This window comes from Stegostoma tigrinum, chromosome 43 (assembly GCF_030684315.1).
Source record: "Stegostoma tigrinum isolate sSteTig4 chromosome 43, sSteTig4.hap1, whole genome shotgun sequence".
In the NCBI taxonomy this organism is placed as follows: domain Eukaryota; kingdom Metazoa; phylum Chordata; class Chondrichthyes; order Orectolobiformes; family Stegostomatidae; genus Stegostoma; species Stegostoma tigrinum.
Genome location: NC_081396.1, coordinates 7239685 through 7259062, shown reverse-complemented (window position 1 = coordinate 7259062; position 19378 = coordinate 7239685). Strand labels below are relative to the sequence as shown.

The 19378-nt window shown below is 45.5% G+C and overlaps 1 protein-coding gene across 1 annotated transcript in view; it reads left to right on the top strand.

Annotated features, from left to right (window-relative positions):
• Positions 1–19378, top strand: part of LOC125448887 (uncharacterized) — a 42917-nt gene that overhangs the window by 17598 nt on the left and 5941 nt on the right. The window contains 6 exon segments of the mRNA XM_059641825.1: positions 3346–3506; positions 6624–7592; positions 12289–12570; positions 15439–15541; positions 18239–18313; positions 18424–18855. Coding sequence (XP_059497808.1) covers positions 3346–3506; positions 6624–7592; positions 12289–12570; positions 15439–15541; positions 18239–18313; positions 18424–18855 — 2022 coding nt within the window.

Below are 19378 nucleotides of genomic sequence, written 5' to 3'. Positions count from 1 at the left end.
ATGAAGCTGTTGAACTTGAGTTGAGTCCTGCCGGTTAAGAAGCGTCTCAGCATAAAACGAGAGCCAGAACGTGTTTTAAAATGGCCAGCAACTGGAGGGTTGGTGACCTTTTTACAAACAGGGCAGATGTTCCGCACAGCAGTCAGATGGTTTGCATCTGTTTTCATCAATGTAGGAAAGATTGCATGGATTGAAAGAGAAACAATTAAATTGTTGCTTCACCTGCGAGGTGTTTTTGCTGCCTTGGACACGAAAGAGGGAAAACGACAAGGGACGAGTGTCGTATCATCCGGTCCCGTTAAATACCTGTCTCACAGTCAGTACATCAGTACACCATCACTCTTTCACAGCCTGTGACCTGAGAATACAGTGTAAAGGTCACACACTCTGTCTTACTCTGGAACTACTTGAAGCCTGACATGCTACAGTGAATGTATGGGAGGGTACCTTGAGGGAGTGAGGAAGTGTTAGGAGTTTGTGGAGCAGCGGACCAGGGTGTTGCAGAGGGAATGGCTCCTGTGGAATGCTGAAAATGTACGGAGGGGAAGATGTTTGGTGGCATCCTGTGGGAAATGGTGGGGGATGATTATTTGAGAACGGACCTTCCAGTCGCTGGCCATTTCAGTACACTATCTTGCTGTCATGCTAACATTTCTGCCCTAGGCCTGATGCAGCATTCCAGGAAAGCTCAGCGCTAGCAGAAGGGAGAGCTCCTCATGTCCTTCCTTCTTTTCCCTTTCCAGGATTTGAGATTGAGTTCAACATCTGCAGACCATGAGCAGTGTCCTCCAGTTTGACTGCCTGTGCCACGCTCAGTGTTTAGCCTTGGCAGACAAAGATACGGGTTAAAGATAATCCCAAAAGATTCCACAAATATATTAAGAGCAACAGAAAGCAAGTGAGTAGGATTCCTTAAAGATCAAAGAGGTCATCTTTGTGTTGAAACTGCAGGAGATGGGAGAGTTATTAAATGAGCATTTTGCGTCAGTTTTTACTGTTAAGGAAGAAATGGAGGCGAGAGAACTCGGGTGGGGAATAAAAACTGATGTTTTGAAAACAGTGCAAATTATAGAAGAGGAAGTGTGGAGGTCTGAGAAAACATAAAGTTAGATAAATTTCCCAGGACCTGATTGAGTGTATCACATGATTCTGGCGCGTTTTGATTAGATTAGAATTAGAAGCCCTACAGTGTGGAAACATGCCCTTCGGCCCAATAAGTCCAGACTGCCCCTCAGAGCATCCCACCCAGACCCAGCCCCCTATTACCCACCTAATCAACACACTCCTGAACAATATGAGCAATTTAGCATGGCCAAGCCACCTAGTCTGCATATCTTTGGACAGTGGGAAGAAACCAGAGCAAACCCGTGCAGACTCCACGCAGACAGTTGCCAGAGGCTGGAACTGAACCTGAGTCCCTGGCGCTGTGAGGCTGCAGTGCTAATCACTGACCCACCGTGTCAAAATTGCAGAGATCCCTAACTGAAGTATTTGTATCGTGTCCAAACACTGGATGAAGAACAGGGGGTTTGCGGCTGGCTGACGATGTAAGAGAGGCTCAAGGAGAAGCCTGGAAACTGTAGACCTGTGAGTCTGACAGCGATGATGCGTAAGTTGTTGGAGGCGATTTACATACAGTTGGAGAGACAAGGTTCGATTAGGGATAGTCAGAATGGTTTTGTGTTGGGGAAATCATCTCTCTCAAATTTGATTTTAATTTTTCTAATGAAGTAACAAAAAGAGATCGAGGTCAGAATGGTAGACTTTGTCTACATGGACTTTAGTAAAGCCTTTGACAAGGTTCCAAAGGGGAGTATCGTTAGTAAAGTTAGATCATATGGGATTTCAGGTGAACTTGCCAATTGGATACAAAACTGGAGACAGAGGGTAATCGTACAGGGATATTTTCACACTAGGAGCCTATGACCCTGTGGTAGAGTAGAATAGAATAGAATAGCATAGAATCCGGACAGTGTGGAAACAGGCCCTTCGACCCAACAAGTCCACACCGACCCTCGGAGCATCCCACCCAGACTGATCCCTCGATAACCCAACTAACCTACACATCCCAGAACACTATGGGCAATTTAGTACGGCCAATCCACCTAACCTGCGCATCTTTGGACTGTGGGAGGAAACCAGAGCACCCGGAGGACACCCACACAGACACGGGGAGAATGTGCAAACTCCACACAGACAGTCGCCCGAGGGTGGAATCAAACCCGGGCCCCTGGCGCCGTGAGGCAGCAGTGCTAACCCCTGAGCCACCGTGCCGCCCTTGTTTCACAAGGAATCAGTATACTTGGTTTGCCTTTGTGTGTCATTTATATAAATGATTAGGATGAGACTATAGCAGGCATGGTTAGTAAGTTTACAGATGACACCAAAATTTGTGGTATAGTGGGCAGCGAAGAAGGTTATCTGAGATCTTGATCAGTTGGGTCAATGGGCTGAAGAGCGGAGGATGGAGTTTAATTTGGATAAATGTGGGGTATTGAATTTGGTAAAACAAACAAGAACAAGATGTTTATGATTAATGGCAGGGCCCTGGGTAGCACTGTAGAACAGAGACACCTCGGGGTTCAGGTACATAATTCTTTGCAATTTGTTTCAGGTTGGTTCAGAAGGCTTAGACCTTTGAGCTCAGGAGTTGGAATGTTATTTTGAGGTTGTGTAGGATGTTGGTGAGACCTCTTCTGGAGTACTGCTCCAGGTCCGGTCACCCTGTTATAAGAAGGATATTATTAAACTAGAGGGGGTTCGGAAAAGACAGGAATTTGTCGGGAATGGAGGGATCAAGATATAAAAATAGACTGAAAAGGCCGGGACCTTTTTTCCCCTGGAGCGTAGGAGTTGAGGGGGTGACCTTATTGGAGGTTTATAAAATCATGAGGGGTATGGAAAGGGTGAATGACAAGGATCCTTCCCTCGGGTGGGCGATTTAAAACTAAGGTGAGGGGAGAGAAATTTAAAAACGACACGAGAGATAATGTTTTTACACAGAGGGTGGTTCACATGTGGAATGAACTTTGGGAGGAAGTGGTAGATGTGGGTTACAGTTACGATGTTTAAAAGACGTTTGGATAAGTTCACAAATAGGAAAGGTTTGGAGGGACGGGGGCCAGGTGCAGGCAAGTGGGACCGGTTCGGTTTGGGAACATGGTTGGCGTAGACTGGTTGGGCTGAGGGGTCTGTTTCTGTGCTGTGCAATTCTATGACTACACCCAGTGTTCTGAAGGAGATTGATGAGATTGTAGAGGTATTCGTTTGATCTTTCAGGGATCACTGAAGTCAGGATAGTTCCAGAGGACTGAAACGTGGCTAATGTGACACCTTTTGTTTAAGAATAGAGGGAAGCAGAGGACAGGAAACTATAGGCTGGTCGCTGGTAAGATTTCAGAGCCCATTATTAAGGATGAGATTGCAGAGTACGTGGACGTGCATGGTAAGATAAGGCTGGGTCAGCTTTGTCAAGGGGATGTCGTGCCTGACAAATCTTTGACAAGGTAATGAGAAAGTTTGACAAAGGAGAGCCAGTGGACATGATCTATTTGGACTTCCAGAAAGCCTTTGATAAGTTGCTGCATAATAGCTGCTAAATAAGTTTCGAGCCCACGGTGTTTGGGGCAAGGTACTGGCATGGACAGAAGACTAGCTGACTGGTAGGAGGCAGAAAGTAGGGATAAAGGTGTCTTCTTCAGGATGGCAGTCAGTGACTAGTGGAGGTCTACAGTGGTCAGTGATGGGACCACAACTATTCACCTTGTACATTAACGATCTGGACGAAGGAACTGAGAGCATTGTTGCTAAGTTTACAGACGACACACAGATAGCTGGAGGGACAGAGGGTAAAGGAGGTGGGGAGACTGCAGTAAGACTTGGACAGACTGGAAGAGAGAAAAGAAGTGGACAATTGAATTCAATGTGCAAAATGTAAGGTTATACATTTCTGTCGGTGAAAAAGGGGCAAAGACTGTTTTCTAAATGGGGAAAAGGCTTCAGAAGTGTGAAACTTAAAGGGCCTTGGGAATCCCACTTGCAGATTCAGTTGGTAATCAGGAAGGCAAATGCTGTGTTAGCCTTCATGATAAGAGGGCGAGAATACAAGAGCAGAGACATACTGCTGAGGCTGTGTAAGGCTGCGGTCAGACCATATTTAGAATATTGGACTACCGTATCTAAGGAAAGATGTGCTGGCATTGCAGGGAATCCCTAGGTGTTTACAAGAGCGATCCTGGGGATGAAGGGCTTGTCATTTGAGGAGCAGTTGAGGACTCTGGGTCTGTACTCGATGGAATTTCAAACAATGAGGAGGGCATCTGACTGAAGCTTTCAGGATACTGAGAGACCGAGATAGAGCCGTCAAAGGGAAGATGTTTCCACGGTAGGAGAGACTAGGACCCGGGGGTGAAACCTCAGAGTACGGACAACCCTTTAGAACTGAGGTGAAGAGGAATTTGTTCAGCCAGAAGGTGGTGAATGTGTAGTCATTGTGAGTATTTAAGAGTGAGATAGACAGGTTCTTGATTGGTAAGGGGATCAAGGGCTACGGGAAGAATGCAGGAGAATGGAGCTGAAAAAAAGATCAGCCATGATCAAACAGTGGAGCAGTCCTGATGGGCTGAATGGCCTAATTCTGCTCCATAATATCTGGCTAATATTAAGCTCGTAAATTACATAAATGAGATTGGATAATGTGGACATGCTTAACAGATAAATAGCCATGATATTTCACTTTTCAGAAAACTGTCAGAGTGACATACTAGGGCTGTTACATGCCGTAAAACAATTTGTGTGAACAGGTCAAGGTAAAATAAAATGTCTTTTGCTGTTCATGATAATACAAGGGGTGTGTAACCTTGCAGACTCGATCCAAAATATTAGCTCCAATGTCGGAAGGGAATAATTTTATCAGGGGAATTACATTACCATTAACATATCATGCTTCAAGTAATTCCAGGGTAAGACAGAGTATGTGACCGTTACGTTGCATCAGAGGGTGTGACCTGGGGATACAACGATGAGGTACTGACATTCTGACTCTGAGAGACAACATTCAATGGGACAGTACGTAAATATCTTATCACTTAGCCTGCTATAAGTTGTAGGTCATGGACTGCAACAGTTCAAGAAGGCAGCTCATCACCACTTTCTCAAGGACAACCAGGGACAGGCAACGAGGTGTTGGACTCAACCATGGTTGCTCACATCCCATAGGGGAATAAAGCAACAAACGCTTTTTTTCTCCCAATTTGCAGAACTGCTCTGGTATATCAGCTCTGTACCAGCATCTAACTTCCATTCCCAGTTACAGTACAAAAAGGAAAACCATGTATCCTTTAACGCTTGTCAAATCAAAACGAAAATCTAGATCGAACCTGGAGAAATTACCCCTCCATGTCAAAGCTTTAATTTCAACTTGACTGACTCTCCCCAGGTTTTTGCTGCGAACTTTGAAGTCTGTTCACATGCATACTCCAAAAACTGAGAGCTTGAACATTCTTGGTTTTAATAACCTACCGATATCAAAGCAAATGGTCCCGAGTCGGAAATTTTCTAAACTTTTCTATTGAGGTAATTGTGCAGAGTGAAAATGGAGGGAGGGTGTAGGGGATGGAGATTTACAGCCTTTGGGGACAAAAAACAAAAGAATATTCCACGAAGACTGTAAGACATCCAAGCAGCAGTAAGACATTCAGCCGATCGAATCTGCTATGCTATTCAATGAGATCATGGATATCTGATCATTCTGAACTCCCACTTTCCTGCCTTTTCCCCATAAAGCTTGATTCCCTTCCTGATTTACAATCTCTCTCCACCTGAGTCTTGAATATCCTCAATGACCCAGCCTCAACAGCCCCCTCTGCAGTAAAGAATCCCATAGATTCACTCCCCCCTTGGAGAGAGAAGAAATTCCTCCCCATCTCCATCTTCAGTGAGCGACCCACTCGCTCTGAGATGATGTCCCTCTGGGTTCTAGGGTCTCCCACACATGGGGTAATAACCCCTCCACACCTCCCCTGTCAGGTTCCCCCCCCCAAGAATCTTGTATATTTCAATAAGGTCACCTCCTGTTCTTCTAAATCCCAATGAGTACAGGCCTGACCGACTCACCGTCTCCTCATCAGACAGTCCCTCTGTACCCAGGATCAGCTGAGTGAACCTTCTCTGGACTTCCTGCAATGTCTTTATATCTTTACTTAAATAAGGGGCCCAAAACCGTTTACAGTCTTCCAGCTGTAGTCTGACTAGCGTTGTGCTTGGATAAAAACTCTCTACTTTTACACTAGAGACTAGAATTGTATTTTCTGAATGACTACCATGTGCCAATATCGATGACACTTGTAACCCCCTTTTACAGTATATTCGATGGGGAGGATTCGAAGGCAGAAATTTCAAACTAAGTGCCGTTTCGAGGCCCGACCGATTCACTGGGACCTGGATATCCTCAACGTCTGAATCCAGAAGGAGAAATGCTTGACTGTTCTGTCTGCTTCAGAAGGTTTTAAATGTTGGTGAGACTGGGAGAGCACCAAGCCCCACACACAGACACTCACACACACAGACACTCACACACACACCCTGAGTAAGAGTGCATTCCACTGAACTGACTGTGGAGACAGATTTAACCAGTTGCACAGACTGGAGACGTCTCGCAGCATTCCCAGTCTGCAGAGATCGTACAGGTGTCCTATCTGTGAACTAGCCTTCATCTGATCATCAAGCCTGGGGAGAGACAAGGATATCAACACGATGGAGAAAAGGTGGAAATGTGGGGACTGTGGGAAAGGATTTTGTTCCCCGTCTGCCCTCGAGACCCATCGGCGCATTCATACAGGGGAGAGGCCGTTCTTGTGCTCTGTCTGTGGGAAGGGGTTTGCTCACTCATCCGCCCTGCTGACCCATCAGCGGGTTCACACTCGGGAGAAACCCTACAATTGCCGGGATTGTGGGAAGGGATTCACTGATTCGTCCGCCCTGCTGACGCACCAGCGCATTCACACTGGGGAGAAGCCGTTTACGTGCTCTGTGTGTGGGAAGGGCTTCAGCCAGTCATCCAACCTGCAGATGCACCAGAGAGTTCACACCAGGGAGAGGCCCTTCATCTGCTCCGAGTGCGGGAAGGGCTTCACCCATTCGTCCGCCCTGCTGACCCACCAGCGGGTTCACACGGGCGAGAGACCGTTCACCTGCTCCGTGTGTGGGAAGGGATTCAGTGACTCGTCTGCCCTGCTGACCCACAAACGGGTCCACACGGGGGAGAGGCCATTCACCTGCTCAGTGTGCGGGAAGGGGTTCACCCAGTCGTCCAACCTGCTGACCCACCAGCGGGTCCACACCGGGGAGAGACAGTTCACCTGCTCGGTGTGTGGCAAGGGGTTCGGTGACTCGTCCAACCTTCTGAGGCACCAGCGGGTCCACACCGGGGAGAGGCCATTCACCTGCTCAGAGTGCGGGAAGAGCTTCACTCACTCGTCCAGCCTGCGCACACACCAGCGAGTTCACACCGGGGAGAGGCCGTTCAACTGCCTTGAGTGCGGGAAGAGCTTCACTCAGATATCCAACCTGCTGAGACACCAGCAACTTCACAAGTGAATCTGGTTCAGCTGGGAACGAACCGTGTCCGTTCTGACGGTGGGTGAAGCAGGAAGGGACGGACGGTCCCCCTTTTCTGCTGGACGGGCCTCTCTCACCCACTTCGCTTCCAGTGGGGCTGATGCTCTTTCAGCCTGCAACTTTTCCACCGAAATGACCAACAAAAGTTGATGAAAGATGTTTATTCTGTCCTGGATGGTAAATAGTGTTTGACTCACCACTACAGGTTGCTCTAAAATAAATGCGTTAGGCACGGTCCCATTGAGTCTCCAGCACAGGGCCCGGGCTGCATATGCCCCACTCAGCATATTCCTTCTCCCTCATGTCTGTATCCAGCTGCCCCTCCACCACTCACTGTGAAGCGAGTCCCACTTTATCCCCACTGCCTGGGTAAGGACGGTTCTCGTGAAGTCCCTGTTACAAATGGGGGGATAAAAAGATACTAACAGCAAGAGGGTCCACATGGCCCCTCGAGTCCATTCCGCTGTTCAATGAGAGCGTGTCTGCTCTGATTGTCACCACCTCTGCATTTTCCTCAGTGGCTGCGAATGTTTGATGTTTGTGTTGGCTGAGACTCTGCCTATGAGTACCCAATGTCTGCGCCTCTCAGGTTGTACAACCCTCTGAGGGACCAGAAGTTGTCTCATCTTTGTCTTAAATATGGTTAACCCGTGTCTCATTGTTCTCACCTGTCTCGGAAAGGGAAACGTTCTTTCGCCCCGTTGAGTTCCAGTAATATTTGTGTGTCTCAATAACGTCACGTCTTAACCTGCTAATCTCCAGTGAATACAGGCCCGGCCTTACCAACTTTTCCTCAGCAGATCCCACAAGCCAACAAAAGGAAAAACCTCCCTTAATCCCAGGTATCAGTTGAGTGGCCCTTCTCTAACGCCCTGATGTGGAGGTGCTGGTGTTGGATTAGGGTGGACAAGTCATAAGTCACATGACACCAGATAATAGTCCAGCAGGTTTATTTGAAATTCCAAGATTTTGGAGCGCAGCACTCCGAAAGCTTGTGGTTTCAGATAAACCTGTTGGACTATAACCCGGTGTCGTGTGACTTCTGATTCTTTTCTAAAGCAGTTATATCCCTTCCTTAATAAGGAACAAAAGTGTATACCATGCTCCAGATGTGGCCCTGTCAACACCCCGACACAGCTGTAGTGACACACTTGAGGTGAAAAGCCGGAGTTTTAGAGGGGATTGGAGGATGTTCTCACACAGAGGGTGGTGGGGGTCTGGAATGCACTGCCTGGGTAGGAAACCTCACAACTATCAAAAGGTGCTTTGGATGAGCACTTGAAGTGTCATAACATTCAAAGGCTTGTGTGTGTGTGTGTGTGTGTGTGTGTGTGTGTGTGTGTGAGAGGGAGAGGGAGAGGTGTGTGTGTGTGTGTGTGTGTGTGGCGGGGGGGAGTTGATGGGACTAGTGTAGGTTTAATGCAGGTTTGCCAGTACAAACTCAATGGGTCGAAGGGCCTCTCCTGTAGTGTATGATTCTACAATCCCTACTTTTCTATTCCAATCCCATTTGATGCCTTAATTACTTGCTGCAATTTCGTACAAACTTAGTGATTTACGTACCAGGTCACCTTCTGCACTCTGTCTATTTAAATAACTTGCAGCTTTTGCATTCTTCCTGCTGAGGTGAGCGGGTTCACACTTTCCCAAGTTTACAAGCTGCCTCAGTTTTGCCCGTTCAACCTATCTGAAACACTCTATACACCTTATACGTACCTTATGTTCTCTTCACAACTTACTCTCCGCCCTGTATTTTTTGTCATCAGCAAATCTGGCAACATACCTTCAGACTTTTCATCCAGGTTGCTGATGTAAATAATACATAGCTGAAGCTCCTATGCTAATCCCTGAGGCATTTCTGTCATCACATCTTGCCGACTCTAAAATGATCCATTTATGCCAGTTCTGTTTCCTGTTAGCTCAACAACCCTGTATTGATACTATAATGTCACTGTATATGATGAGCTTGAGGTTGTACAGGACGTTGGTGAGGCCTGTTCTGGAGCACTATGTCCAGTTCTGGTCTCCCTGTCATAGGAAGGATGTTATTAAACTGGAGAGGGTTCAGAAGAGATTTACTAGGACGTTGCTGGGAAGGGAGTTCTCAGGAGAGGCTGGAAAGACTGGCACTATTTTCACCAGAGTGTAGGAGGTGATCTTAGAGGTTTATAAAATAATGAGAATAGATAAAGTGAATGGCGGGTGTCTCTTCCCTAGGGTGAGGGGGTTTCAAGACTCGCGGACATGCTTTTATGGTGAGAGGAGAGAGATTTTTTAAAAAAAGATGAGGGGCATTTTTTTCTTTTTTTTAAGCACAGTGGTTGGAGTGTGGAATGAACTTCCAGAGGAAGTGGTGAATGTGGGTACATTTACAATGTTGAAAATTCATTTGGATTCATCCACGAATAGGAAAAGTTTGGAGGGATAGGGGCCAGGAGCAGGCAGGTGAGACTACTTTAGTTTGGGATTTTAGTTGGCATGGACTGGTTGCACTGAAGGTTCAGTTTTCATGCTGTACGACTCAGCTCTGTTAGGTAGTGCACATCTGAGATCACTATGTCACACAGCTTCTGGATTTTCATCTAAGGGTTCCCCTCTAACCTCATTGCTTACTTTAAAAAAAAATCAACTCCACTAAGCTAGTCAAATATGATTTCCCGTTCTCAAAACCATCTGACTCTGCCTGTTTGCATTAAATTCTTCTCAATATCCCGCTATACCTTAGGGAGTGAACACAGCATTTTCGCTCTCGTAGATGGCCTGCCGACAGATTGCTACTTTCCTGTTTCTGCACTTGCTTGAATAGAGGAGTCACATTAACTGTTTTACAATCTGATGGGTCTGTTGCCAAGCCCAGAAAGTTAAAACTGATGCAGCTACTGCTTTAGCAGATACTCTTCGATGACACTAGGATGAATTTGTTGGGTGATTACGTAGATCCTAGAAAGATCTCATCACATTCAAGCAAAAAGGTCTTTGCTTCGTGTCCAGTACTTTCAGTGCAATGGACTCAGCTGTTTGTCATGGTGCAGACATGTATTTTTGCCATACCATCAGTAAGTGTGGAACCCAGACTATGTGCGAGCCTGAGGTGTTATAAACTGTATAAATAGCTGGTGTGACTAAACCTCAATACAATTATCCTCGCCAAGAGCTCAGCCTACACAGATATATGTGAGAAGAGCTAATATGTGGGGACTGCCATATACGCTGCCAAGTTTGACCAAAGAAACCACATTGTGGTGGCTTGCAAGCATGTCAAAGAAATCAGACCTATCCTCAACTGCGCAGCTTTACAGACCCAGGCAGCTCACTGCCACCTTCACAAGATGCGCTTCCTAATGTCACTCCTGAACCGTCTGGCCCCAACTCTCAAATTATGCCCCTAGCTCTAGAATCCCCAACCGTGTAAATAGTTGATCCTTATCCAGCCTGACCTTTCCTGTTGATACCTTGAAGACTCCAATCAGATCACCCCTTAGCCTTCTAAATTCCACAAGAAAACAGGACCAACTTATGTAATCTCTCTTCATAGCTTGACCCCTGCCATTCAATAAATGCTGAGCCCAGCCAGTGATGCCTATGCCCCACAAGTGAATAAATAAAAGTCTTGACAGAGACTAGGCCTCGAGAAGTAATTTACTGTCTGAAAAGCACTTTGGGGTGACCTGAGGTTGTGCAAGGTGCTACGTAACTGCAGATCTTTCTTTATATACAGAGACATTTTGAAAGTAGAATTGATGGCTGTCAATCTGAAACCCACATGGGTGCTGTCAGAAAAGCTGAATCCTTTCCCTCCATCCATGTAATGTACCTAAAAGGAATGGCCAATGTGCACTATATTCCAGAATTGACACATCATGTTTGTGAAATAGTCAGGAAATGTGGTGTGATCCCCATACAATAGGTAACTGGGCTCCTTAAAACAGGTCTTGTGCCTTGATACTATCCGTAGAATCCCTACAGCGTGGAAAGAGACCATTTGGCCCATCAAGTCCACACTGACCCTCCATAGAGCATCCCATCCAGAACCAGCCCCCTAAGCTATCCCCGTAACTTCGCGTTTCCTATGGCTGACGCACCCAACCTGCACGTCCCTGGACACTGGGCAATTTAGCACGGCCTGTCCACCTAACTTGCACATCTTTGAACAGCGGGACGAAACCCACGCAGACTCGGGGAAAACATGCAAACTCTACACAGATAGTAGCCCAAGTGGGATCAAACCCAGGCCCCTGGCACCGTGAAGCAGCAGTGCTAACCCCTGAGCCACTGTCTCCCAATCTCAGGGCAGATTCTTGGTCTGAAACCTTCAACCTTGTTGAAACGGCTAGACTAAGTAGTCTCCCCCCCCCCCCCAAGTATCGTATCAACCCTTTCAGAGATGGAGTGGACTTGAACCTGGGCCTGCTGGCCCTGAGGTGGGAACACTACCAATAAACCACAACAGCACCACAACCCTGACTTGCCCCTCCATATACCAGCGAGCTACATATTGTTATGATCTATGAGGTGGCAAACCCAAAATATCAAAATCCCAAAGTATAGCAGCAAGCCTACTCATGAGCTGACTAACCTTGACCCAGACAAGTTCGACAGCAGCCTCAAAGACTGAAGGATGACGTCCTTCCTGGTGTCGACACTCCTCGTAAATATGGTCCTCATGCTCAGGATAGGCTCCCACTGGAACCGGAATCCACTGCACACGGCAACGTCGTACGCAAGCTCAAATGTCTCGCTGATTGGCACAGCCCGATCACTCATGCTTTGGAGAAAGATGGCACTGTGTGAGCATGTTAGGACTGAGGTGACCGAATATGGTACACGAGAAGGGCCCCACACAAAACCGGAACAACTTGATCCTAAGTTCACAGACACCGAGCGTTTTGTTAGGCTTGATGCCAAGATTGGTCTTTTCCCAGAACTGAAAAGTTTCGGATCGCGCTCCCATTTGTACTGTCTCCGAAGGATACCATTTACATCAACTGTCAGCCAGATTAAAACAGGTCTTGTGCCTTGATACTATCCGTAGAATCCCTACAGCGTGGAAAGAGACCATTTGGCCCATCAAGTCCACACTGTGCAGATTGTGCCTTTGAACGTCTACCAGGTTGGGTGATCCTTGGAAAAGCCAAATACGAGAATGATATGAACCTCCTCCAGCTCATGGCAGCAAAAAGGGAACACAGTCTTGTGCTCAGCTGTAAAAAGAGCGAGAACTATTTCTTCAATTAATCTACTTGGTTTTAGATCTGATCTGACTCAAAAAAAATGTATTGGAGATGCCTACTCCACAAGACAAAGATGAATTACAAAAGTGTCTGAGTTTCTTCACCTTTTAATCCTCGTGTATTCAGAATTTTCTCATCAAAGGGTGTCCTTCTCAAGAGCATGTCTGCACAGACCCACTACATGTAGCAGGAAGATCACCGTATGTTTCAATCTCTCAAATATTTTTTCGCCTGGAAAATACATCAATGTACTTCAATATTTTGAAGACCCCAAATCTTGCCACAATGGGAGCAGTGTGTGTCTATATTACAGGATGCCAAGACTATTCCATGTAGATTGACATTTCGTACGACAGCTCAGGCAAGACAGCGTGGCTTTGCAGTGATTCTGTGGTCTTTGTGGCGGGGAAAGAAGGAGCAGCACCATTATGTTTCAAGGGAACGAATTCAGGAGATAGAATCTGTTGACTTCTCACAGTTCCTGCGATTTCCTGTCAATGTGATCTTATTGCTGACAGTCATAAAATGATGGAAGATCTTTTAGACCATATTTCAGATTCAGCCAGTCACCCATATCTTCTGTTACAGTGATGTAATGTAGCTGTAAAATCCATAAATGTAAAACTCAGACTTAGTAAAAACATAGTAGGTCTTATAACATTATCAATAGTTAATAAACTTCAAGACATCAGCCTAGTCTTTGTGGCATATCTTCTATCGTCTAAAATGTAGGGAATCACTCAGAACATAGAATGCTGACATTAAAACATTAAAAACACATTATAATCCATTAAGGCTTGACAATTTACCAGTATTTTTAAAGTAAAAGTTGTTTGCTTACTCTTTTCTGAGTTAATGTAATTACTTCATGTTCCTTGCTCCATTTCACCTCCTGATTCTCAGTTCATTCTGGGGTGATATAGATATCCCAAACACTGAAGCCACATGCAAAATATCTGTTTAATTCATCTGCCATTTCCTTCATTTTCCATAATTAATTGCCCAGACTACCTCTTTGGAGGAACAATGCTAACTTTACCTATTCCTTTCCTTTTTAAATGCCTGCAGGAACTCTTTGCAATGGATTCACAGAGTCATATAGCACCGAAGCAGGCCCTTCAGTTCAACCAGTCCACACCAACCATGCTCCCAAACTAAACTCATCCCAACTGCCTGGTCCTGGCCCATATCCCTCCAAACCTTTCCTACTCATGTACCTACCTAAATGTCTTTTAAACATTGTAATTGTCCCAACATCCACCTCTGCCTCTGGCAGTTGAATCCATACACAAACGACTCTAAATCTTTCTCCTATCAGTTTTGAATGCCCTCGCCTTCAGATAAAGATCTTCACTATTCACTTTATCTATGCCCTCACGATTTTATAAACCTCTATAAGGTCATCCCTGAGCCTCCTATGATCCAGTGAGAAATGTCCCAGTCTATTTTTATAACTCAAAACCTTCCCATACTGGGCAATATCCTGGTAGATCATCTCTGAACCCTCTCCAGTTTAATAATATCCTTCCTGTAACAGGATGACCAGAATTGCACACAGTATTCCAGAAGAGGCCTCAACAAAGTCCTGTACAACCTCAACATGACATCCCAACTCCTATCCTTAAAGGTCTCAGCAATGAAGGCAACCATGCTAAACAACAATACCTCTGGAGCAGGTGAGACTTGAACCATAATGGGGACATGACTGAGTGTAAAAGCACTACTAGTTTTAAGTTTAAAGTTGAAGCGGTAGAGATATTTTTTGTAATCAGCCTGTTCAGAGATATTATCACACACACCTGCAGCAAAAAGGGACTTGAACCTCAGCCTCCTGGGTCAAAAGGTAGGGCATTATCATTAAGCCACTAGAGACCTCTCCAGGACAGTAATGATTCCGGACCAGTAAACAGTTCTCACTTATTGTGGATCAGGTGACGTCTCTGTCTTTTTAAACTCATAAACTGTAGCTTCTTAATAAACTTAATACAGATGTTAAAATTACTGACAAATTCTCAACTCCCTATTTTAGGTAACTGATTATCTTGAATCCCTCCTATCTTACACTCTCTCAGATGTTCTTACAATGTTTAACTTGTGTTTCCTGTCTGTAAACCCTTCCCTTTCTATTCCCTAAAAGTAAAGGACAGAAATCCAGATTTCAAGTTGTCCTCCTTCTCAAACTATAAATCCCGTCTCCTACGCGCTCCCTATTGCTTGTATCCTAATTTACTCACTTTCCCCTTAATTCTGTGCCCTGAAGATGTTGGCTGATGGGTTCACAGCAATCCTTCCCAAATGAGTGACCTGAGCGTCTAAATCCTTTACTCAAGGAGGTTCACGTTGGACGCGAAATGTTAATTCTGTTTCTTCGTCCACAAACAGTGCCAGAACTCCTGGGAATCTCTAACATCCCTGCTTTCATTTCAAGCTGACTCTAAGGCCTGATGGCAACGTACAGGATGAAAAAGGGGAGGTCTGAAGTTTGACTTCACCTGACGAAGGAGCTACACTCCAAAAGCTTGAGAATTCAAATACACACGGTGGACTATAATCTGATGTCGTGTGACTTCTGACATGTACTGTTGTTCAGGTTTAGGTCACTCCGCCCGTTCCGCTTGCTACAATCACTTCTCATGGCAGCCATATATCCCACAAGACCCCACGCTGGGTACACCGCTCTATTGACCACTCAGGTGACCGGCCTACGCACGTGCACGGACTAAGTATTATTTCCATTGGTCAAAATCTCCCCTCATTGTTCGCCCCGCTGGGAATTGACCAATGATAGACCCTGGAGGACCGGAAGGAGGCTAGTCCTCCAACCAATCAGAGCTCCCGTATTGTCTGAATGCAAAGGGTGGACAATGAGCTCCTGAAGCTGCCCATTCCTGCTCAGCAAAGCTGCTGCTCCTCTCTCTCTCTCTGGGTGAAGATTGAGCTTCACTCCCCCCAGACTGCACCTTCGTCCTCTGTCCAACATCTGTGAGCATAACACTCTTCTCATTCTAGGGTTAAATTGTGGACTTGGAGGAACAGAAGGGAGAGGAAGTGAATCTCCACGAAGGGGCAGACTCTGGAAAGGTTGATCCAGGTCTCTCTCTTTCAAGTTTGACACATTTATTTATCTGGCTCAAAGGGTGGCCTCCCTCCAAAGGTTCCCAGTTGAAGGGTTGACCTTTCCAGGATATGACCGATATTAAGGGAGACAGTAACTGGACATTATGACAGAAATATGTCTTGTGTTGCTCTATGGTGCATGTTAAATGTATTATTTATATTTCCCGGAGAAGGTACATTGTTGTTATCACGATCCATGTAATATTGTACGATAGCTAGCTTATGTATTTCCAAAAATGCAGTCATTACAGGACAGAAGGAGTCTATTTGGTAACTGAATTTCATGCTATCTCTCTGTGGAGTAAACTGTTTCATCCCAAATTCCTCTATATGCCTCCCTCCTTGCAAATCTCTGTTCTTCAAGTGCCCATCCATTTTATTCTTAATGTTAACAATGAAAGGAGTGAGTTCTCCAGGAAACAGCCTGCATATGAGGAACTGTAAGTTTAACACAGGGCAGAAGAACTGGTGGAAGCGGGCACAGTTCCATCATTTGGATAAGTACACAAACAGGGAAGGTTTGGCAGGATATGGACCAGGAGCAGGCAGGACGGACTAGTCTGGTTTGGGATTACATTCACCTTGGACTAGTTGGATCAAGGGTCTGTTCCCACACTGTATGATTTTGACTCTAGGTGTCAAGTTTTGTCATTATGGTACATAACTGATTTATTACTTATGTTTCTCTGCTGAAGTACATTTTATTATCTTCAGTCTTGTATTGCAGTACTGTAGCTATGCTATATATTTTCTGTCTTTACACACAGCAAAAATCCTTTTGGCAAATCATGTCTGGGTGAGGTGTGGAAGACTGGAGGACGGCTAATTAAAGGCTGCAAGGAAAAGCCAGTGATCTATAGACTGATGACCCTAACATCAGTGGTGGGTAAGTTGTTGGAAAGGATTCTGAGAGGATCTGTTTGCATTTGGAAAGGCAAGGGCTGATTGGAGACAGTCAGCATGGCTATTTGCATGGGAAAGCGTGTCTCACAAATTTGACTGAGTTTTTTGAAGAGGTGCTCAAGAAGATGAATGAAGGCAGAATGGTAGACACTGTTTATATGAACTTTAGCAAGACTTCAACAAGGTTCTGTATGGTAGACTGGTTAATAAGGTGCGATCACAAGGGTTCAATGGAGAGCTAGCTAATTGGATACAAAATTGTCTTGATGGTAAGAGACAGATGGTGGTGGTAGAGAGTTGAATCTTGGACAGGAGGCCTATGACCAGTGGTGGGCTGTAAGGATGGATGCTGGGTCTGATGTTGTTTGTTATTTATATAAACAATTTGGATGAGAATATAGGACGCATGGTTAGTAAGTTTGTGGATGATGCCAAAATTAGTGGTATTGTGGACAGTGAAGACCGTTATCTAAGATCACAATGGGATCTTGATCAACTGGGTCAGTGGGGAGGAATAGCAGATGGAGTTTAATTTAGATAAATGTGAGGTGTTGCATTTTGTAAGACAAACCAGGTCAGGATTTTCACAGTTAATGGTAGGGCCCTGGGAAATACTGTCAAACAGACAGGCCCAGGGGTGCAGGTACACACTGCCTTGAAAGTGGTATCACAGGAAGACAGAGTGGTGAAGAAGGCATTTGGCATGATTCCTTCATCGGTCAGAGCACTGAGTAAAGGAGTTGGGATGTCGTTTTACAGCAAGACATTGGTCAGGCCACATTTGGACTACTGCGTACAGTTCAGGTCTCCCTGCTATTGGAAGGATGGTATTAAACTGGAAAGGGGGCAATTTACAAGAATATCACTAAGACTGGAAGGTTTCAGTTATAAGGAGAGGCTGGGGCTTTTTCCCTTGGAGTGTAAGAAGCTGAGAGGACAGAGGTTTATAAATCAAGAGGGGTGTGGATAGAGTGAATAGCCAGGGTCTTTTTCCCAGGGTAGGGAAATTTAAAACTTAAGGTGAGAGGGGAAAGATTTACAAGGGACCTGAGGGGCAACTTTTCCTTCACACCGGGTGGTGTGTGTAGGGAATGAGATGGCAGAGGTGGGTACAATTACAATATTTAAAAGACATTTGGACAAGTATATAGATAGGAAAGGTTTAATGGGATATGGGCCAAACACAGGCAGATGGGACTGGTTCAGTTTAGGAAACCTGATCAGCATGGACGAGTTGGGTCAAAAGGTCTACTTTTGTGTTGTGTACCTCTAGGACAAGGAACAATACAGCACAGGAATAAGCTCTTTGGCCCTCCATGCCTGGGCTGACACATTTTGCCCTTCCATCCTAAAACTGTCTTCATTTACAGGATCTGCATTCCACTATTCCGTTCCTCTTCATGTGTTTATCCAGGCCTGTGATTCTACATCAATGCTCACCCTGTGTAAGCAATCCAGTCAGTTCCGTTCCCTCTCTAAATCTCAGTAACCCCGTAAGCTATTTCTTTCAAGTACCCGTCCAGTGTCATTGTGAAATTTCTACTTCCTTCAGCAGGTTGAAAGCTATGACCACTTGCTTCCCCAAACCAAGTTATTCCTCAGAGTGGAGCTGAGGGTCATCAGATCACCCCTGATCTCTGAATGGTGGAGCAGACTCAATGAGCTGAACAGCCTAACTCTGCCCCGATGTCTTACGGCCTTCCACCCCCTTGCTTGTGAGTATACTGTCAGCCTGCATGAAAATGTTCAGGTTTGTGCCCTGAAACTGGGAGATGTGATCGTGGATCTGTTTACGCACGTGCACTGGTCACTTCTGGAGAATCAGGAGGATGTTTATATGTATAATTTAAATGATCAACCCTTTACATTTTGTACAAGTGACTTGGATAACTGGACCAAAGGTACAGTCACCAAATTTGCTCATGACACCAAGATCAGTCAGAAAGTAAAGTCTGACGGAGAGACAAGGATGCTACAAAATGGATCGGTTAGATGAGTGGGCGAAGATTTGGTAAATCGGGGACGATGTGGGGAGATGGGAAATTGTCAGATTTTGTGAGAAATTTTTAAAAAATAAGCAGCTTGATGGATTGCAGAGCTACGGGACATAGAGAGATCAGGGCGACCTCGTGTATGAATTGCGAGAAGTTGGTACAGAGGCATAGCAAGCAATCCAGCAAGTTAATAGATTCTTATATCATTTATCGCGAGGGGGTTGAATGCAAAAGTAGAGATAATGTTGAGCACTATTGAGACCACATTTGGAGTGCCATGCACAATATTCATAGAATCCCTACATTGTGGATAGAGACCATTCAGCCCATAGGATCTGCACTAACCCTCTGAAGAGCGTTTCACCCAGACCCACCCCCTACGCTATCCCTGTAACCCTGCATTTCCCATAGCTAACCCACCTAGCCTGCACATCCCTGGGCACTATGGGGCAATTTAGCATGGCCAATCCACCTAATCTGCACATCTTTAGGCTGTGGGAGGGAAAGACAGCACCC